This window comes from Heterocephalus glaber, unplaced genomic scaffold, assembly GCF_053883595.1.
Source record: "Heterocephalus glaber isolate CG9 unplaced genomic scaffold, H.glaber_assembly_v1.0 deba00001719, whole genome shotgun sequence".
NCBI lineage: Eukaryota > Metazoa > Chordata > Mammalia > Rodentia > Bathyergidae > Heterocephalus > Heterocephalus glaber.
In genome coordinates this window covers 2,428,819-2,452,368 of record NW_028258432.1, presented here as the reverse complement: position 1 = coordinate 2,452,368, position 23,550 = coordinate 2,428,819, and the positions used below count along the sequence as shown (strand labels likewise).

At 39.7% G+C, this 23,550-nt stretch overlaps 1 protein-coding gene across 13 annotated transcripts in view; it reads right to left on the bottom strand.

Annotated features, from left to right (window-relative positions):
• The window catches only part of Ift88 (intraflagellar transport 88), a 132,045-nt gene that overhangs the window by 3,201 nt on the left and 105,294 nt on the right, over positions 1–23,550 (bottom strand). For 11 of the 13 annotated variants that reach the window (XR_002386189.2, XM_087199404.1, XM_087199409.1 and 8 more), the window contains one exon: positions 12,905–12,971. Coding sequence is in view for 12 of the 13 variants with exons in the window: in XM_087199404.1 (XP_087055530.1) it covers positions 12,905–12,971 (67 nt within the window). In the remaining variant the exon portion in view is untranslated. Of the gene's footprint in view, positions 1–11,959; positions 12,103–12,904; positions 12,972–23,550 lie in introns of those variants that run through there. The other 2 variants (XM_087199403.1, XM_087199406.1) reach the window with 2 other exon arrangements.

Sequence of the window (23,550 nt, the reverse complement as noted above, 5' to 3'; positions counted from 1 at the left end):
ATTATATATGAAAAAGCAAATGTTATGGTTAGATATGAAATGCCTCTTAAAGTTCCTATGTTGAGGGGTTGGGGCCCAACGCAGTAATGTTCAGGGATGGAGCCTTTGGAAGGTGATTGGATCATGAGAGCTCTAACTTCATCAGTGGACAGATCCACTGATGGATTCATAATTTGATGGCATTGTTTTGAGGTAACAGAAATTCAGGAGGTAGGATCTAGTTGATTGGAATGGGTCCCATATCCCATATAGCCCTTGGGGACTGTAACTGGTCTCTAGCTCCTTCCTCTTTGGCTTCCTCTCTGTTTCCTGGGTGCCTCATGAGGTTTCTGCCATACCCTTCTGCCGTGATGTTTCTGCCTTGCCACAGGCGTGAAAGCAATGGAGTAAGCAACCATGGATTGAAACCTCTGAAACTGTGAGCTGTAATAAATTTTTCCTCAAATTAATTTCTCTCAATTGTATAGTACAATCTATGGATTTCAGAAAGATTTATCCTGGCATTGTATATGGTAAAGAAAAACAAAGTGGTACTGCTGATGTCAACATTGTACCAGGATGAAAATATTGATAGGGAAATGTCAACCAAATGGAAGACTCAGATGGAAACTTTCTACAACAAAACAAAAGGCAGAGTAGATGTTGTTGATGAGTCATGCAGCAACTATAATGTCACTTAAAACACAAAGCGTTGGCCAATGGTTGTGTTTTACTCAATCCTAAACATGTGTGACATAAATAGTTTGATAGTTTTTAAAGAAAATAACAAGTGCGAAATACCACAGGGAAATTTTTTTTTTAGATGATTGGGTCTGGAACTCTTAAGTGGTCATTTACAGCAGGGGAAAAATCAAATGTTTCTGCCCAGGAAACTATGCAAAAAAATTTTGGAGCCCACTGGTGAGCTGACAGGTGAACAAGCAGGCACAGCATCTGAAAGACCTACTAAGACAACAAGAAAACCAAAAAGATGTCACCTGTGGCCTACAAGAAAGGACAGGAAAACAAAACATATGTGCTATCCATGTAAGCGATACTTGTGTATGGAACATGCAATTTTCATGTGTGAAGACTGCCTTAGGTATGATAATTGAAGCAAAGTTTATTTTTGTTGTAGAGTTCTATTGGTATTTTCATTGTAGTTCACATAGGTTTTTATTTCTGATGTTATCTTTTGGGTTTTGTAAGCAAGTAAACAGCTGATGTGAAAATGTTTATTCTAAACATTCAGTACATATTAAGAATTTAATACTATATTTTATTGATATTTTATGTTCCTGTTAACCACATATTGTATAATATAATAAGAACCTCCTAGGCCAGGATTTAGCTCAGTGGGCTCGAAAGTGCAAGGTCCTGAGTTTGATCCCCAGTACCACAAAACCACCTCCTGACAGAACAGCAAGACACGTGAGATGTTAAGTACGGCCTACAAAAAGGACAGGAAAGCAGAACACATGTGCTGTGTGTAAGCGATATGTGTGTATGGAATGTGCTACTGTCATGTGTGAAGACTGCCTTAGGTATGATAATTGAAGTAAACATTTTTCTTTTTTGAAGAGTACCATTAGCATTTTCATTGTAGTTCACATAGGTTTTTATTTCTGATGTTCTTTTTTAGACTTTGAATACCAAAAACCAGTTGATGTTGAAAATTTTGATCTTTTTTTATGACTACTCAATAAATATTAAAAATGGAAAAAAAATTAATTTCTCTCAGGTATTTCTGTGATAGAGATGGAAAGCTGACTAACACACAGGAAATGGAATAATACAAAACTGAAAGTCTATAAACTATCAAACGTATAGCAGATACCTGTGGGGAAGTGGAAATGGGTTGGGGAAGATTACATAGGTGGGAGAGATAGGAATTGGATGTTCTGGTTCTAATGTTTTATGATGGCTTCATTACTTTTTATTTTTAATAGCCTTAAAACAAAGGTATTACATGTTTTCTTTTTTTATGTACCAAATATTACATAATTTAAACAGTCAAATAATTCTAAGATTCTAAATGCAAAATTTTAATTTTGCCTATTAAAATGAGAAGTATCAAGTTAGCAAGTGAAATAAAGAAACTTTCTGAGTGTAGTCTGGTAGTATATATCAAAAAACTTAACATTTTGTAGTCAGGGCATTGGGGAGTTAGCTTAATGATAGAGCTTGCATTTAACATAGGTGAAGTCCTGGATTCCATACCTAACATATGCGCACGCACACACACACATAGACTTCATTCTCCCAGAGGCACTGATTTAACAACAACATTTGTTCCAAGAGCCTTAATGAGAACTCTAGAAACTACTTTGGAAGCTAGACTATCCAAGCAAGCTCAAAGCCAAGAAACAGGTAAGAAAAGCCCTTTCATTCAAAGTGTGTCAGCTCCTCACCTAAGCTGGGATGGGACAAAAAGGCCAAGTCATAGCTTCTCCCTTGGGAGGAAAAGGAAAGAATGGAATGTACAGCCAACATCTGGCTTCTGAGGGAACTGCTCAAGGGATTGGCTTCTGTCTAACCTGTCTCTGAGTCCCAGTGAGGAACTGGCACATTTTGGGTACTTGGAGGCTGCTAAGAACAAGAGAGCTCTGTGGCTTGCTGTAGGCTACAGTACCACAGACAGATGCCAGCACAGCTCACTATGATCAGGAGGTTACGGGTTTTCCTTTGGAAGGGAAAGAGAAAAGTGGAATATAAATTCAATGTTCTGGCTTTTGTGTTGCTGCTGATGAACTGGTATCTACCTACTTGACTCAAGAGTTCACACAGGGAACCCACATACGTTGCATACATGGGGCTGGAGAGAACAGAGTAGCCCTAGTTTCTTGTTCAGTGTCAGAGACTCTACAGCACCACAGACAGATAGCACAGAGAGCAAGGGAAACCAGCTAACTCCTCTAATTGCAAATTACATCTACACGGTCCAGAGAAGCCTTTAGAGGCCTTCATAATCTCTAGCTAGGATGCCTGTGAAGGTCTTCTGTACAAAACCAGTCCGTAAAAATTTGGAGAGATGGTTTTTCTTGAATGTACAAATCACAAGAAGGAACAACAAGACAAAAGAATAGAAAAACATAACCCAATCAAAGAAGCAAAATCAACCCAAAGAGATGAAGATCTATGAATTATCTGACAAAGAATTCAAAATAATCATCTTTAAGAAGCTCTCTGGGCTATAAAAGAAGGTCACATCCAACTAAATAAAATCAGGAAAATGATGAATGAAAAAATGGGGAGAATATTAATAAAGAGACAGGTACTATGAAAAAGATCCAAATAGAAATTCTGTAGCTAAAGAAAATAATAACAACGTAAACTTTACTAGGCAGGATTAGCAGTAGATTTGATTGAACTGAAAAAAGAATCAGTAAACTAAAAAGTCATTTAAAATTATCAAATCAGGCTGGGGATTTAGCTTAGTGGTTCTGGCACCTGCCTTGCAAGTGCAAGGTCCAGAGTTTGATCCCCAGTACCAAAAATAAAATAAAATTATCAAATCAAAAGGACAAAGAAACGAAGAAAAGTGAAGAACGCCTAAGGAGATTATATGACATCATCAAGAGGAGCAATGCATATGAGAATGAGAATCCTAGAAGGAGAAGAAGACAAACAGAATGGGGCAAAGAGATTATTTGAAGAAATGATGGCTGAAAATTTCTCTAGGCTGAGGAAGCAATGAGGATTTAAATCCAAGAAGCTCAAAGATCTCCAACCATGATAAACCTAAAAAGACTCATGCTGAGATCCATTATAATCAAATTGTCAAAGGTCAAAACAATGTTGAAAGTAGCAAGAGAAAAAGGATTTACCACCTACAAGACAGCTTCCATAAGATTATCAGCAGACTTCTGAAAAGAAACATTACAGACCAGCAGGGAATGGACCCATACAATCAAAGTGCGGAAAGAAGAAAACCTGCCACCAAGAATACTGGACTCATCAAAACTGTCCTTAATAGAGAACTTTGAGGTAAACAAAAGTTGAATCATCACCACTAGATCTTCCAAGATCTTGCCAAAGAAGCTGGGTGTGGTACTGCACACCTGTGATCCCTCCAGGAGGCTGAGGCGGGAGGATCACAAGTTCCAGCCCAGCCTGGGAAGCTCAGTGACTTAGTGAGACCCTGTCTCCAAGTGAAAATTAAAAATGGGTTGGTAATGTAGCTCAGTGCAAAGGCCCTCAGTTCAATATCCCACTACTAAAAAACCAAAACCAAAAACAAAACACCTATATATATAGTACTGGGGATCAAAACCAGGATGTTTCATATGCTAGGCAAGCACTGTATCACTGATCTATAGCCTCAACTCCAAAAGAATAAAATATTCAGGAATAAAAGGAACCAGGGAGGTAAAAGACACATACATCAAAACTGCAAAATATAGAAAGAAATTAAATATGACATAAATAAATGGATAGGCTGGGCCGGGGATTTAGCTCAGTGGTTTCGCCTTCTGCTGCGCAAGCGCAAGGACCCGAGTTCGATCCCCGGTACCAAAAAATAAATAAATAAATAAATGGATAGGCATCTGGTGCCATGAGTTGGAAATTTGTATATTGTTAAAACATCTATACCATCCAAAGCAATCTAGAAAGTTAACCTATCAAAATTTCAATGGCATTTTTTTCAGAAATAGCAAAACACACCCTGCTGGGTATGATGGTGCATGCCTATAATCTGAGCATCCTGGGAGGCCTACGTAGGAGGATCACAAGTTCTATTCCTGCCTGGGCAATTTAGTGACTTTTTGAGACCCTATATCTAAATAAAAACCAAAGAGCTGGGTATGTAGTTCAGTGCAAAAGTCCTGGATTCAATCCCTAGTGCAGAAAAAAAAGCACCTAAAAAAATCACAGAATATCAAAGGACAATCTCAAGAGTCAAAACAATCTTAAGAAGGAAAAACAAAGCTGGAAGCTGTGCGCTTCCTGTTTGTAAAGCCTAGTACAAAGGTTCAGTACCAAACAATGTAGTGCTAGTATCAAGACCAGGATACAGGACCAATGGGAGAGAACAGAACCACAATGTATGTGGTCAAACAATCTCTGACAGGCGCCAAGGTCACACAATAGAAGGACAGCCTTTTTAACCACCAGTGCTAGGAAACTGGATATCCACATGCCGAAGGATTAGGCTGGATTCTCCCTCTACACACATACAAAAGCTAACTCAAAAAGGGGAAAAGACCTAAGTGTAAGATATAAAAGTAAGCTGCTCCTTGAAGGAAACACAGTGGAAACCCATCATGCCACTTGTTTAAGGGATTGTTTCTTGGCTATGATACCAAAAGCATATACAACAAAAGCAAAATAGACAGATGAGAGAATATCAAACTTCTGTACAGCAAAGGAAATAATCAAAGTCGATCAGCAGCCTATGGAATGGAAGAAAATCTTTGCACAGCTTATATCTGAGAAGGAGTTTATATTCAGAGTATAAATAGAACTCATAAAATTCAACAACAAAATAATCCAACTAAAAATGGGCAAAGGGTTTGAATTTGTTGATTAAAATTCAATGACTTTTAAAAATGAAGTGTATAGTACATTTACTTGAGTAATGAAAATAAGAAAAATGTATATATTTCCTTATTTGTATCTTTAACACCATCTATGATATTTTAAATTCTGCTGAGTATTAACTGTGCCTCTGCTCAGCAACTTATACCTGGCAGAGAAAAAGTGGACCTGGCCACTCCCGTTAGGGAATTTACAGCCCGTGGATGACTTTTTAACCTTAAACATTTATTATAAACAATTTCCATGATGTCATATTTATAACACATTTTAAAGATCCAATAAAAATATCTGCACTTCTTACATTTTCTTCCTTTTATTGACTTCTTTACACTTTTGAATAAACATTATTTTGTTTAGAGAAAAGTAAAAAGGAAATCACATCACTGCTATTAGTACTATTACTCATTGCACCCTAGTTGCTACTAGGATTGTTTCTCAGAAACTATGCCATCTCTGGAAGTTGTTATGTTAGGTGATCCAAGTCTTTGGGACTCCCGGGGGCAATGTAATCTCCCTTTAAGATTAGCTCAGCATGCCTGAGACCAGCTCTCACCCCAAGGGCGACATGGGGCCTGCAATAACTACCAGTGTGATGCAGCTGTGGAGAACATAATTACAGTGGAATTATTTCCCTTTGGACTTTTATTTTATTTGTAATGTTTTGGACCCTAAATAATGTGATCAATCAGTGTGTATGTACTTCTTTGTCTAAATCTGATTATTTCTTTAAAATAAGTTATATTAGAGGGTATGGATATTTTGAAGGACTTGTTGAATGTTATGAAACATCCTGAAAGTGTCTACTACTTAACAGCCCCATGGGGGGCATTCAGTTTATAATGAGTGCTCAGTTCATCTCATCCTTGTTATCCTTGAGAATTATCATTTAAAACAAAATCATTGCTAATTTATAGGTTAGTTTGCATTTCTTCAATTATTTTTTTTTCTTTTCTTCAATTATTGATGAGGCTGCACATCTCACCACTATGTGAAAGAGGAAAATTTATAACCTCGTTTTGATCTCCTTGCTCCCACTCCTTAAATTACTGAAGTATGGTTGTTGTCTCTCATTTTGGACTGAGACACTATCTCTGCTGAAAAATTCTCTGCTTTTCTCAGTCATCAAGTCCCAATTAATCAATAATTCTTCAATACACCCCCTTCCCTTAAGCTAGGAAGCCTATCAGTGTCCCTCCCCAACCCTGGTACAGGGGATTGAATCCACACCCTTCTCACTGAGCTACATCTGGGGTCCTTTTACTTACTTTTATTTTGAGACAGGGTATTGCTAAGATATTAAATTGGGCTGAAACTTGTGATTCTCTTGCCTTAGCCTGAGTGCTGGAATTACAGGACTGTGCACTAATTTAAAAAAAATTTTTTTTGTCTCTTCCATCCTCCAAATTATATTTAATTTGGCATCTACTGAGATGAAACTAATAAAGAAGAGCTATTGTCATTCTATAAGAATGTGGAGATTTTTGTTTACATCTAGAAGCAAATGAACAGCACCTTTGAAATCTTTGGAATGAATCTATTATCTAATTTACTTTAAGGTACTCTGTAAGCCTAACTCAAAAATGACCTATCCTCTTGTTAGGAGGCAGCTGATCTTCCTTTGTTACTGTCCCTTTCCAAGATTTAGGGGCAGGATGCCATGATGCCCTCCCAATCCCACCATTTAAGAAAGTGATGGCCTCCTTGGCTCCTGCTGATACCATCCTCATGTAATTCTACAAGCACTGCTGCTGGGACTGAGTCTAACTCAGAAAATTTCAGCTCATTCTTACACTGTTACAGCTGTGATTCTCAGTTTGACTCCACCCTGCAACTTTCCTCTTATTGATTCAATTATATTATTACCAGCAAAACAGCTGACAGGGATAGATTAAAACTGGAAAAGCTGTCCCTGACAGCCACTGCAACAGGGGAGGGGGACTGCAGAGGGACTCAGTGAAGATGTAAAAAAAGGAGGCAACTGATCTACCATATTTTTATCATACTTGCATCTGAAATGCTATAAATGATACCCAGTATATAGAGGACATGGGAGGAGCTGGGTGTGGTGGCTGAGGCAGGAGGTTTGCAGTGAGTTTGAGGGCAGCCTGAGCTACATAGTGAGTTCAAGGCCAGCATGAACTACATAGTGAGAGACTGTATCAAAAAAAGAAAAAAAGAGGATATGGAAGGAGAGGCTAAAAGGATACTGCTATTTACTGAACACCTACCGTAGTCAGGAACTGACAAATGCTTACTTGTTGAAAAAGAGACAGAAAGGTAGAAAAGGAAAAAGGGAAGAGCCAATTGATAAAATGTATTTGTGTGCATTTATGTGCATACACAGGTATATGTAAAATGTGCATGTGTGTATATGTATTTTACAGGTACATGTAACATCTATTTTAGATATATGCATGCACATATATATGTACATGTGTACATATATGTCTTATCTATAAAATTTTTAGATTTGATTTTCTGTACTTTTAGTAATTTGTCTCTGACATACAAAAGAGGAGTTTTGCACTTTTTTTTTCACCCATCAAAAAGTGTTAATTTTGATTAATTCACATACTCTTAGTTCTACCTGGGATCAAGGACACATTATTTGAAAGATGACTATGTGTTAAGGGGCATGAAGGATGGATGGACAGACAGTGACCACTTAAGCAAAGAAAAGGTAAGTAGCTTGCAGCAAATTTAAATCCATGCCAGGTGCATCCTCAGCACAGAATTAAATACACTGATCAATCTCACTGTGCCACTTTTAAATTTGTAGTTTAGAATCTAAGTCTTCAAAAATCAAATAAAATGAAGAACATCTCAAATGTTTTGACTAACAGCATTACTAGAATAAATATTCAGCTTTCCAAATCAGTAGTTTCAATAACCAAAAGTTATTTCTCTATATAATATCTAGTATTTTTATTTAAACTCTTTAGTAAGCCAGAGGTATATTCACTTCATGTACTTTCATGTATGCAGGGTTAGGAAAAGCACCAAGAATAACAAATTCAAGGTCAGGTGACAGCAGTGGCAAGACATAACACAGGTGTCAGGGTGGACTAGGATTTCAGCTGGGCTGTGTGCTTTGTCACACAGAAATCAGAGTGCTCACAGCACCCGTGAGTGCTTGCTATGTCAGGACCCTTTAAAAGCTTTCTCTGCATGAGCTCTTCTCCTCTCAGTAACCCTATCAGTAGGGCCTATTTTCACTCTCAATTCACTGTGAAACTGGGACAAGGACCCAGTTTCTTGCCTGAGCTTACTTAGAATGGGAAAAGTTGGCAGATGGTCCAAGATGCTGACTACCAGGCTGTGGACCGATCCAGTGGCCTCCAACACAGAGCACAGGTGGAGGGCCAGAGGGAAGGGGCCGGGCTGTTGAAGACACGCTGCACACACTTGGTGTCAGGTGTGCTGACAGGCTTGGGGGTGGCTGGGTTGCGAACAGCTATGGTGGCTTTGAAATGAGCTCACTGACATGGGATCTTTACTCCTTGCTTCATCCCTCGACCAGACAGCCATGACCACTTCTTTGATCACAAGGGTGATTCCTGGGGCCCACTTCTCATTGCCAAGAATGCTCATGGAGAATTTGGCTCAGAGCAGGGACTGGCAAATCAGTCTGTGGGCCTACCCTGGTGCACACATTTTTGTACATCCACATTCAAGCAAAGAAGAATATTTCATGATACATGAAAATTATGACATTCACATTTCAGTGTCCAAAAATTATGTGACACACCCACATTTTGTTCACTTACATACTGTCTATAATTGCTCTCATGATACAAAGGCAAAAAGGAATTGTCTCAACAGAGAGACAGTGTGGTCCTTGTCCTCTCCTATCCACTCTCTGGCTCTTTACTGAGAAAGTGTGCCTACCCATGGCTTAGAGTCACTATATCAGATCAGGGACACTAGCAGGGCAGACTGGCAGAGTGTTCTAACGTGCAAATTTCCTTCCTCCCTCCTCCCCTTCCTTTCTATTCCTCCCTTGTCCTCTCTTCTTTTTCTGCAGTACTGGGATTGAACCCAGAGAGCACTGAGCCACATCCTTAGTCCTTTAGAAAATAGTTTTTAAAAATTGGAGCCTGTGTCTTTCTAAGTTACTCAGGCTGGCCGTGATCCTCCTGCCTTAGCCTCTTGATTAGCTGGGACTACAGGAGTGTGCCACCACATCTGGCAGATTTCGTCCGGATTCTAATCCTGAGAATATTTTGGTGATGGAGTGCTATAAACTATCTTTAAAACTGACTGCTGAGAAGGCTTCCTTAGTGGTGCATACATGATGCAAGATGGTCAGACATCAGGGTGTCCAAAACTATGCTCTACTTCTTCGGGGTGAGGGATACTCAAGTTGACAAGAGTGACACTTGGAGCAGTGACAGCACCCAGCCTGGTCTTTCCAAGCTGTCTCCTGTCTGCATGCTCATCAGCTTTGAGTTTAGGGGTAGGTGCCTCCTTTGAGTGCCTTCTCCTTGACAGTAGGTCTTGTGTCTTCATCCCTTGTGAACACAGGGCATGACTTTTTTACTCTCTGTTTGCGACATTCTGAAGGCCCAGTGAAATCACAGAAAGGTATTTTAGCCAAAGAACCCACTTGCCCTTAGACTACAATCTTAAAACAATTTTAAAAACTGGATTACAATGTACTCTATAAAAGACACATGCCTCAGAAAGTTGACTGTAAAGTGAATTTCTGTTCACTGAGTCATAGTATCCTGACTTTCATCATAAAATTATTTTCAGCATAAAACCAAGACATTTTCATAGGAAAAGTCTAGGCTTAAGGCATTATAAAAATCACACTCAAGAATGCAGAAAGCCATTAAAAATCATACAGAGTAAACAAAAAGCAAATTTAAAATGAAGACTTAATAACCACTACTCAAGTCACAGAAAGCCACTATCATGCCAAGGTAGAAAATGCCACTCTGCAGGCACACTTGCGTCTTGAGGACAGACACACATGAGAAGTAGATGTGTTCAGTGGACTTATTGGCCTTTTAACCACAGCCAACACAACAGACAAGAACAAGGTTTTCCCTGTCTCAGTTTATCCAAGGAGAACATAAACACTGTCAGTTATCATGACTGTGAAATTGCAGAATATAGCTCTCTTTTAGATGCTGACTTTCAGTGTGGCTTGATTTTTTTCTCCCTGGCTAGATTGATGTTTAGCTTTGAGTTGCTAAAACATGACCCTCAAACTTTGCTTTTAAAAGAGCAACGCATTTTTACTTCAAGTAGTTAAAGTAAGTTCACTTCATTTTAAGTTAATTCTGTAAACATAAAGTACTGAAAATCCTGGAATGGATAATGAAATTCTGAACCAAGTACTCTTCTTTCTAAGTAATGAGAGCAATCACTACATTTATGTAGCATCCAGAAAGGGCCCAGCGGCGTAGGGCCAGCTGCATGGGCTGCACCTATAATTTGTGTGCCACCTAAGTGAGGCTTTCCAAGGTGACACCCTTGAAGTGACAGCACCAGAACATGAGGCCACAGCTGAGTGGCTCAAGTCTGTCACACCCTGGGAATTTGGCCATGGTGATAAAAGTGGTATTGGCCTTTGCATGTATGCTTTGTTCCACTGATTCTTGGCACCATCTCACCAGTACTGGCAATACTTAAATGGGGAATGGGAAGGGATAAGGGACTACTCCCCACAGAGCACTGAGGATGCACCACTGTGAGGACAGAGATACAGTCACAGTAGGCTACATGGCCCCCTGAGAGTGTCCCCAAGGCAAAAGGAAGGAGAAAAGAGAGGGCAGCCACAGCCTGGTTCACCCAAACTTCCAAGCCAGGTCAGTCTTGGTGTGCCTGTGCTGGGGACTAGAGAAAAGGAGGCCAAGAACATGAGTGCTGGGCAAGTGTGGGTGGAGCCAGCAGTGCCATCAACCAATGCCTCCACACCCAGTAGCAGGGGGAAGAGCCACATACCAGCGGTGTCAGGAAATCAGGAATAAAAGACAAATGGCGGGAGGGGAAATCAGCAAGCAAGAACCCCAGGAAGGACTGGTTCAGTGCCATTGAAACAAGCAACATGAAACCCTGCTGGAAATGCCTCAGCAGCACAGAGGGTCTGCTGGGAAATCCCCACACGTCAGGATATAGCTCACTTGGGCACCAGGACTGGCTATTTGTGTTGGCCTGAAACAGGCTGGATGGGAGAAGGAAAAACTAATTAAAACTGAAGGAGTGGCAGTAGGGGGGCCCAGGCAAGAGGTGACTTTCAGCAGAAAGGCCTCTGCCCCCCACACAGGTGTCACAAGTCCAGTCTTCTGACCTATACCACCCTGGGGGAAGCCTTTGGTTTTAGTTCTAAGTTACCTCAGATTTATAGAGTACTCCAGGAAGGGCCACCAGGGAGGCTTTCCTAGGCCAGCCCTAGGAAAGTTAGAAAACATGCATGCATATCTAGGCCATGGCAGCCCTGCCAGCAGCATCAAAAAAATGTATACTTATCTTTCCAACTACAGTCTCATTTCCTTGGATGCAGGGACCATGACTTCCTCATCCCCAAGTCCCCACACTTAGCATGGTGTCTGGCATGCAGTATGCATCCAGCAAATGCTGTGAACGAATGGAAGTGAGACCTAAAATAAGAGCTGCATTTTTCTTTGTCCTTTTTCTAGGTCACTGACAGCCATCACAGAATGCAGCTATGCAGGTACATGGAGCTTAACAAGTGTGGATGGTGTTGTGTACAGATAGGAAGGAATGTATTTATGGATCCCAATTTAGCATTTATTTTTTCAATTAGCCTCTTTAAAACCGCCAATTTTTACTAACTTTAACTTATACTACCCATCTGAAGTATAGAAAGAAGGTAGATTTTTTTGGCTGATGGGAAAAAGGGTTGAAAACTTAGTAAAGCATCTTAATAAGAATGATTCTATGTGGAGTCAGAGAGTCAAGGACTTTAGAATCACCTAAAGCCTACACGTGTACAGGGCTGGTCCAGATGGTATGCTGCCATGCTTGGGACTGAGATCTGAATCACGTTTTCTGATACCTAGATTATCACTGGGTCTACACCAAGTCAGACTAGAGCATTCTGTGAGACCATCCTACTTCTCATGGTACTTCCTTCAAATGGAAAATTTAAAAATGTAACAGAGTAAAACCTCATTGGTATGTTCATCTATGATAATCTGTCTTATTTGATTAATGATTTAGTAGCAACAGCTATATTATTTAGAAATAAAATACGATACACTTAAAACATTCATATACGTATCAGAACGACTGCTTGCCAAATTAGAATAAGCGAGGTTTTACTGTGTATAACACAAACATATGAAGGACACGTGGATCACTTCAAGATGTTTCTGGACATCACCCAGGCTAGGCTTGCAGGGCACGAAATACTTACCACTACCAGCACTCCCCTCTCTTTTGCCACGGGAGGTCCCACTGCCATCTCTGCCCGACTTTATGCGCTAGAGCAATAAGAAAACAGATTTACAAAAGTAATCCTTATTGTTTCAAAGCTGTCTCTAACTAAAGGTTGAATGCTAGAGCTAACATTACTAGGTAATGCTTAGAACTAATTCATCATTATCTGACAGTTGATTCTTCAGGAAAAAAAAATGGAGTTGATCTGGAAGGAAAGGGTTCAAAGCCTACCATCCAAGACTCTTACAAAATATATAAGTAACATTTTCATTCAAAAATGATCACACAACTCAAAAATCAAACAGTATTTTCTTTCTTTCTTTTCTTTTCTTTTTTTTTTTGGTACCAGGGATCAAACTCGGGACCTTGTGCTTGCTTGGCAGGTGGCGGGACCACTGAGCTAAATCCCCAGCCCATATGTTTTTATATTTTATTTATTTATTTTTTTGGTACTGGGGATTGAACTCGGGACCTTGCATTTATGAGGCAGGTGGCAGAACCACTGAGCTAAATCCCCGGCCCTCAAAGAGTATTTTCTTGATGTGAAGCCTCAGGCCTGAAACATAATAGTCTAAGGGAGAGGTCAAAGAAATCTATAAAAAGTCCTGTCTTACTCCTAATCTATAATAGTTAGATCTATTTGAAGGTTAAAAAAAAGGTAAATTGGCTTTTGAAATTCAACTTCTAAAATAAAAGCACTTCAAGAATCTCACAAAGTACCGACAATTTGTCCTACAGTTTACTTTCTTAGATGCAAACCCACCTTCAAAGCATAAGAAATATCTCCGAACTGTGGTATTTTTAGGTTTCTTTCTACACTGTATGGTTCTTCTGTGTTGTGTCTGAGTGTTAGAATTTTAGGGTTAACAATGAATCTGCCTGGAAGGCGCACTGTCAAACTTTATATGTATAATGGTCGATTTACAGAGATACAGGGTGGTTAGTGAATAGAGATAAACAGTTTGGGATAAATATTTGTAGTTGAGTTAAAACTTAATGTAGATGTGTTATTTAGATCATCAATAACATAGCTTAATATTTAGTTTAAAGGGAAAATTCTTATTACTGCAACCCTGAATATTTCCCAAACATTTATAAATTATCGAGTCATGGGTGAGGTTATTGACACTAGTCTTCTAGGAAGGAAAAAAATTCCTTTTGATAGTTCAAGGCTTATTTCTGTAAAATGAAATGCTGTATTCTCCTAAAACTGAGGACTTTCAAACATTATATAAACACAGCCAAATTTTCCTATTAAAATGAAAAAATACCTCCCTTGAAACTTTCTCCTTGCTTTCGTAGACAAAAGAAACTCTTAAAAAGATGTAACAAAATAGTTTAAACATCGATCATCTACCATCTCCCAGCCCCATCAATGCCCCAAGGCCCTCAAGCCACCCTCCTCCTCCCGCCCCTCCAACTCACCAAGAGACATCTAAGCCCAGTGGCTTCCTAACCAACCCTTAGGGCACTGGAAAAATGCCAAGAGCACACTGATCCCAGGGCTCGCACCTATCAACACCTTCCCAGAGCTCCAGTAGGCTCGGCGTCCATGCCTGTGCTCCACATTTGTTGGGAGCAATGCTACATAATTCTAGGGAAAAATCATTTGATTAGGCCTAGTTCTTCCGCCTACAGGCCAGCTATGGCATTCTGACACATAACTGCATTTTGGCCTCGAGTCACAACTGAGACCTTAGTGATCCCATGATGCTGTGATGCTCCAGGGCAAGACCACACCTGCGGGAGACACCCTGGGAGGAACCAAATCTTTTTTTTTTTTTTGTATTAAATTCTTTTATTGGTACATTGTAGGTATACAACACAATTACATTTCTCATTGGGAATTGTACCTTTACATAATGCATCTTGGTTCTTATTTTTTCCCCATTCCTAGCCCTCCCTTCACCCCCTCCACCCTTCCCTATTTACAAAGACTTTATTTCTGTTTTTTCCATTTCTCAGCATTTTTCCTTTCCCTTCTTTCCTTTCCCCTGCCCCTCCCACTATCCCTACCTCTTTGGACCTTTTCTTCCTGTTTTACATTATCGATTATTCATTCTAATAATTGGTACATATTAGGTATACAATATAATGACATTCATCATGGGAAATTTGCACCTTTACATAGTCTCTCTTGGTTCTTATTTTTCACCCTTGCCCAGCCCTCCCTTCAACCCCTCCAGTCCTCCCTGTTTACAAAGATTTTGTTCCTATTTTTCCATTTTCTCATATTAATCCCATTCCCTTCTATCCTTTCCCCTAGCCCTCCCACTTCCTTCCCCTTTGCCCCTTTTCTTCCTATTTCACATTACCTATTATGGGCATCTGAAATGAACAGACATTTCTCAGACAAAGAAGTAGAAATAGCAAATAAATACATGAAAAAATGTTCAACATCACTGGTCATTCGAGAGATGCAAATGAAAACAACGCTGAGATTCCACCTCACTCCAGAAAGAATGGCTGCTATCATGAAATCAACCAATAACAAATGCTGGCGAGGCTGTGGGGAAAGAGGAACCCTGCTCCACTGCTGGTGGGAGTGCAGACTGGTGCAAGCACTGTGGAAATCAGTATGGAGATTCCTCAAAGAACTAGGACTGGAAGTCCCATTTGACCCCGCTATTCCACTGCTGGGGATCTTCCCCAAAGAATTAAAAGAATCATACCACAGTGATATATGCGCACCCATGTTTATAGCAGCACAGTTTGTAATAGCTAAAACTTGGAAACAGCCCAAATGCCCATCAACTGGAGACTGGATAAAGAAAATGTGGTTTTTTAATAAAATGGAGTACTACTCAGCCATAAAAAATGAGAAATTAGAGACATTTATAGCTAAGTGGATGAACATTGAGGTGATACTCTTAAGTGAAATAAATAGGACACACTTGTGTAAATACCGAATAGTTTCTCTGGTGTGAGAAACTGAAAGTGTAAATAAGGACCAAATCTTCATCTGCATAGTTCCTCATTGTTCTTAGATTTCCACTCCCCCCCAGCCTTTTGTTACACCTTGTTTATCCCAATGTGAAGTACTGAACTCTGCATTTCACTTGTTACATCTGTTTCCCCATGTACTGAATAAAAGGTGTGGTAAGCTGGGGGTTTTTGTCTTTGCTGCCCAGAGCAGCACTGATCAGACCCAAAGCTCAGCTTCTTCTCAGTCTCATTTTCCTACCTTTCCTGTAATTCACCGTGTGCTGCCGTGGCTCGCAGGAGACTAGGACTTACTGCAGAGGTTCTGGTAACGTCCCCTTCCCCTGTTCCCTACACACATTGTGTTCTCATTTGACAGCTGACTCTCCTGTCTGCTTCGTGAATCAGTGGCAGTATCTGGGGCCTGGGATTTAGCTCAGTGGTGCTGTGCCTTCCTGGAAGAAGTGCCATGGTCCTCCGTGTCCACTGCACCTTCCTCTTGTGTCTCGGGTAGCTGCACCCTCTCTCCCAGTGCACTCTTGCACTGGGCACCTGTGCTCAGGCTTTGCTCTACTGGCTCCTCTGTCTCCCTCGCCATCTCACTGTGAGCACAGTGTGGTGCTCCATCCTCTTCTCCAATCTAGCACTTGTCTGCACTCAAAGACCAATGAATGAACGTCATAGTCATATACCAACTGCTGTTAAGAGCTGTTGCAATGATCTTGTGCAGAAGTTAGAGATAGCAACTTCAAAAGTAAAACCAAAACATTGGTTTGATAAGGTTCTCAAAGAAACAGGAACTATTTAGCCTCAGTTAGCAGTTCATCTCTCATGCCATTTGCAGGGTAGAGGTTTGATAAGTAGTGTTTCCAGTCTGAACCAAAGTTCTTCCTTAGCAGAAGCAAAGTACAGTAAAGCCCTCAAGCCATAAGAGCCACACACAGAACAATCTGTCCAGCAATGAGTCAGACTCCAGGACCTCCCCAGGGATTTCAGGGCTGGCCTGAGAACTGGCCTGGTCTTGTCAGGTGGGTGAGAGCTCAAGTGGCCCACGTGGAGCCCAGAGGGATGGAAGGAAACCAGGAGGGGTTTTTATAGAGGCCACAAACACAGCTGCATTAGGTCAGGCAGAGTGAAAATTAGAGGAGCCATTATATTTATTTACATGCAGGCAATTAATGTTAATGATACCCACTGTGTGAACAAAAGGGATGAAGTTTAGAGTGATTTGAAGGACACCTGAGAAGTGAGAAAATAAAGATCCAGTGTAGATAACATATTGTAGATCTTGCCTGGGAGAAAAGTGAAAATGACCCAGAATTGGTGAGGCCAGAGGTTTACAGAGTTTGGGGGAACCTTATGGAGAAAGGGAACATAAAACTATGAAAATAAATACATACAAAAATTAAAATTGATTTAGAAGGGGCCAGTGCAAAGGAAGGCCTGCAGCTGAGCTCCACGCTCCATGGTAGATACCCTTACAGCTTCAGCAGGGACGGCTTCCTATGGCTCTTCTGCCACTAGGCCACACTCCTGGAAGATCAGGGTCCTATCTTATACTGACACACTTTGTTATGGCTTGTATCTAAATGTCCCCCCAAAGCCTTGTGCCGTCATAGATGGGGGCTTTTCAGAGGTGGCTGGATACAGAGTGTGTGATTAAGGCTGGGATTAATGGTGCCCCACCTTGGGTGTGAATGTGACCTCCCTGAGGTCACTCTAAGGTCACACCCTAAGGGTGGGTAGCCGGGATAGACTGTAAGGGACAGAAAGAAGGCTCGCTGCTGATGTTGCTTGCTGCTTGCTGCCTTCTGCCTGCCCTTCCATGCCACAGACTGTTTCTCCTCTGCAATGCCCCTCTGCCATGCCACCCTGTCTTAGAAAGCCAGATGACTATTGACTAAAACCTCTACTCTGAGTTGAAGTAAACCTTTCCTCTTTTAACTTGTGGGTGTCAGGTATTTTGTCTCAGCAACAGGAAAATTAACCAAGAGACACATGATGCATGGCCCACCTGAGATCTAGCACATGGCCAGGCAGTTATAGTGAAATTGTTACCATGTGGTAGATCAGGTTTAGGTTATAAGAAATATCCTATCTTTTCACTTTCAACACTTAATAAAGCTTATAGAAATTTGTACTCATTTGGAGTTGTGAACAGACAAGATGCATTGAATCAATGATGAACAAAAATTAGTCTCATCATATCAATGTTAAAATGGAAGGAGATAGTCACAAAAGGGAATATAGAACCAAACAACGACAGTAATCTGTATTTACTGACAAGGACAGCAGTCTCTGTTATTATGCTAAGTGGAAAGTTAAAGACTGTAAGGCAGTATTTTTATAAAACTTGTATAAAAAGCTCTATTTCACTTCTTTACACATTTTTATTTGAATTAAAAATCATTTACAAAATTTGCTTGAATTTTTAAAAAGAATATTGTTTCAAAATAATATGGCATTCATATTTTGAAAAAATATCAATTGTGAGGGAAAAAATAGAGAAGGTACAGAATAGAGGAGCAAAGTTAATGTAAGTAAAATAATGGGGCAAATTAAATAAATGAAGAAAGAAAATAAGCATTTTTCCCCCCCTTTAAATCTACTTGTCCACATGAATACTTGACCATAGACATCACATACTACTCTTCTGGGACTAGAAGAGTAAAACAAGAACCATTCTGAGGTACTGAATCTGACAGCTCCTGCAGAGCAGTGTGGGCAGAAACCACTGCTGGGGCAGAGGGGCCCAACCCACTTCTTAGGGAGCAGAACCCTAAGCACGGGGGCCGGGGCCTTCATGCTTTTGCAGTGATATGACTCTGCTGGCATCCACACGCACCATAATTTTTCTCGTAACATCAGTGGAAAAAACTGCTTCACCATAGCTAGTGTAAGAGGTACTAGAACAACTAGAACAACTGTCCTTATTTTAGAGTGAGTGGCAATAAAGTCCTGAAAGTTAATGTCCATTTCAGATCGCAGAGCTCACTAAGGTTCAAATCAGAAAAAATGTCCAGGGCTCCATCCACCATACCATGCTTTTATTCTGTAAGACTAGTTTCTGTCCATTAGAACAAAGAACAATTGTCACCTAGTAAAAGATTCTTAAGAAGACTCACTGTGACTTCAAATTGAAGAGAAAACAGACTTTAAAATGTTTCCTAGTGACCTGAAATCCAAAGAATCCGTGCACATGGCCTTCACCTCCTGCCCTCAGACCTCTGCCCACCTTTTTCTCTCCACACCTCACTCTAAGGGTCCAGTCCAAGCCACTGCACATGTGGGGTCCCCAGGGACTGTCTCTGTGGCGCTGAAGCCCTCATCTCTTGGCTTCCCACTAAACATGGGCCTCACCACACAGCCTCGGTGCTGCTCTCCACTCCCCACCATGCCTGTGCCCTGGACACCAGGGCCAATGGCCAGGATCCTCTGCAATGCACACCAGATTGTGAGAACTGCTTTCTGGGTGAATGAGGAACCGACACAGGGCCCTGCGTGAAGGCCTTTGAAACTAACAGCCTTTAAGAAAAGAAGTCATTGGTAATCTTAGCCTGCCAAATGAAGTCAATGTACAAATCACCATATTTTGATACCAAGGATAATATTCTATTTGTTATTTCTGGAGGATTTTTTTCAATTAAATAATGTATAACATGAACAAGATATTCTTGTAGATTTTATTACATATATAAACAAAATTTTATATTTTCTATTACAGTTAATTTTAAAGCTATACCTTTATAGGATCTTAAAATGGACTTTCTTTCCTATTAAAAATACAACCAAAAGGGTTTCTGCTCAACTAGGTTGTATACTTATTTTCATTGTTGTTTGGTAATGACTGGAAATTTGGGTGTAAGTACCAATTATATACTATATTAATTCTGAATGTCACATGATATTTTGTCAATCTGGCCAAAAAAAAAGTATTTCATGAAATTGTTTTCTGATTTCTTTGAGTGGGGGTAAGGATATGGCAAATATTAGAAAAGCATTCCTCTATTTTTTTTTTTACCGGGTATCAAACTCAGGACCTTGCGCTTGCAAGGCAGGTGCTGGAACCACTGAGCTAAATCCCCGGCCAAGCATTCCTCTATTTGAATAGTTTGAAAACTGACAAAATTGATTTAAGTGTTAATTATTAATATACCTCTATTTTGGGGTTAGCAATGGGAACTTTCTGTATAGTGTATTGCTTTTCTTTCTTTCTTTTTCTCTCTCTCTCTTTTTTTTTTTTGCCTGTTAGTAATAGTTTCCAGACCCTTCTCAGTGTTCTGGCTATTTTTCTCTTCTTTTTTCAGATTTAAAACAGTCCTCAATTGCTGCTCTTCCCTGCTTGCTCTTTTCCACACATAAAATCTAGCCCTGATAGACTTCTTTGCAGCTAATGTTGTCATGCTAAGTGCTACAAAGGAACAACACATCTTTAAAAAAAAAAAACAAACCCAAAACAAACAAATAAAAAACCCCCAGTATTTCTGCTGGGCACAGCAGCAAATGCCTATAATCTCAGCACTCTGAAGTCTGAGGCAGGAGTCCAGACTGGAAAATTTATTAACCTAGCAAGACTCTGTTTCAAAATAAAAAATAAAAAAGGGCTACAGATGTAGCATAGCATTCTCTGAGTTCAATCCCCAGTACTGGTGGTGGGGGAGGAGGAAGGAGTATTCAGGGTTCAGGGAGATACATTAATCCGACCCACATAAACCTGGATGAGTTTATTTTCCTTCTTAAGTCTACACAAATCTTTTTCCATTTTAAAACAAGTTTTAAAAATCCATGGCCGAATTCATTTTATGTCTACTTCCCTCTCTCACCTTAAATCACATTCTATATACTGAACTGGTATTTGATCATCTGCAAGGTGGACCCTTTGGGGGCATAAAGTCTGAGTGTTTCTCAAACACCACTGAGTATAAAAATCACACACACACACACACACACACACACACACACACAAACTACTCCTGGTCCCCCACATCCAGAGATTTTAAATCTAGGGCAGGGTTTAGGTGGGTCTGGGGTGAGGCCCAAAGTTTTATAAAACTAAAAAACTCTCTGATTCTGCGACTCCACTGCCCACAGACCACACTTTGAGTAGCACTATTCTAAGACCCTGATCCATAATCCAATTAAGGCAGGCTGCCCAAAAAGAGCATTTTAATGTTAATTCTGGTACAAGTTACTAACTCTTCTGGATGCAGATTGAGGAAGGGCTATTTATTAACTGAAAATCATTATGTGCATCTTTATATTTCTCCATCATTTGAAAGGCAGGAAGGCATAAGAATAAGAACTCGGATTTAGGAGCCAGCTGCCTGGATTTATCTCATGCATCTGCTTCAAAATACCTGAGTGACCTGGAACAAGCTAGCCACTGTGGGTCTCTGTTTTTTTATCTATATAAATATAGTAATAATGATATCATAATCAGCATCATAGGATTATTGAGGTGACTGAATTGGTTAACAGTGCTTATACTTACCATGTGCTCAATAAATATAAGCAGCTGTTATCACTGCAGTGCTAGGAATGGAAGCAGGGCCTCAGGGATGCCTAGGCAAATGCTCTACCCTTTGATCGTGCCCCCTGCAAGGACCTGAGTTCGAGCCCCAGTACCAAAAAAACCCCCAAAACCCAAAAAAGCCCAGTACCGATTGTGCCCCCCAGCCTCCACTGTTAAGTCTAGTCAAGCAGATGTAATAAAATGGAGTTACCAGGAAAACTGCTACCAGAAAGATAAAGACCGCTAACATTATACAGGAAGAGGCTAGCCAGGCTGCTTACTTCACCTTTTCCTTCCTGAAGGCATATGGACCAGGTCCATTCTGTGCAATTTAGCAGCTTCAGGTAAAGGCTTGCTGTGATTATCTATGACATCCCTGGTTTCAACTATATGCCTTTTTCACAAAATGTCTTAAGTTGGCAATATGAGAAAATTCACCTACAAATATTTACAAGAGCCAACAACTTTAGCAAGAAAAATCTGAAAATCACACTTAGGATAGAAAGTTACCAAACATTAAAAAGGAACTTGACCAACAATGTCAAAATGTTTATGCAAATCAAGACACGTATGTACACTGAGGTACTCTAAACCCGTTAATGATGTATGTGAAGACATTTTAAATATTACATAGGAAAAACATTTTTACATTAGGACTTATTTTAAATAAGAAACACACAGAAAAGGTAACAATTAAAAGCTTGAAATTCAAATTTAGAAAAGGACAGAATCCTTAATTAAGAAATTTATTATATTTTGTTTCATAACTATAGGTTTTATGCCCATACAAGCCAAGAAATCAAAAGTCCTGCTTCACAGTCTCAGAAAGATGACCCAAAATGGGATGAACAGTAATAAACTGAGAAGCTGGCTCTTAAATCTGTGTGAATTCTTTCTCTGTAAGCCTTTTCTTCTTCCTAGGACCTTTCCTTTTCCCCTGATACTCCTCCCCTTGTGTTTATAAGCAAAATTAGGTGAGAAAACATCAAGAAACTATTTCTTGGATCTGCAGTGCAATAAGAGGTACCAGAGAAGATGAAGAAAACTCTTTTGTGGGAATAGGACAATTAGTGGAAAAGAAAGAGAAGGGAAAGAGCCACTCTGGGTGAAATTTGGAGAAACCAAATAGATTTCAAGGAAATTGGAAAGAGGGACTAAATGGTTTTTAGTACTTTGTGGCTGTGGACTATAACTTTAATTCTTAACAAAGTCAGGGGTACTACAAAGTTTGAGTGCAAAAGGAAAAACTGTTATGAGAAAAGATGTCTAAGTGACATGGAGTTTTACACAGATTACAATGAGGCCAATAATAAAATATAACCCGAAGAGGTGCTACATAAGTTCAGAGATGTTAATAGTTTGGGTAAGATAAGTAAGGAAACACTGAGTAGCCCACATGCATTGATGCTAACTCATATGAGGATGCTCAAGTAGTTGTAAAGCCAATGGGAAATTACTGTGTATAATACAAAGATTATTTGCAATTAATTAATCATTGATTTGTAGAAAGACAGATATTTCCAGAATTCTTGGGTCCTTGACAAACGATTTGTCTCATGTGTTTTAAATATTCTTTTTGAAGTAGAGTTGTCACTGTCAATTGCACTGTTCCAACAAAAATGGGGCTTGTTAAGTACAAGTCTAACCCTTTCAAAACACCTTCTCAGAAGAGGCCTTATTTTCACAGTTGAGAAGTCATTTTAGTTTTTCAAAGTACAGAAGAATATTAAAAGACTTCAGGTCTGTGAGAGAAATGGATAAAAGTTACTTAATATATATATAAATATTTTGATGGAAGAGGAAATGAGAAGCATAGTAGAAAGTAAAAGTAGGAAATTGTTTCAATAACATTAATCTGTTCATTTAAGTATAATAAAATGTATTAGTCCTTATGGCTATTTGTCCAAAGTAGTCCAATTTATAAAAAAGATTTGTTTATAAAGATATGTTTATAAAAAAGAGTTTGACAAATATGGCAGAGACTGCGATAAAGCAGAGGGTACAAAAGAGAAAGAGGCAAAGGGAAAGAGGTAGCAAATGTGAGTCACAAGTCCTATACAGAGCAATGGACAGAATGGAATCTACAATGACTCATCTAAGACACAACTAACAATGAGGAAATTAAATTAATGGTGAGCTACAAAAACTGTGAAAATGAATTCTAAGGGTTTTTAAAGGTGGATGTTTTC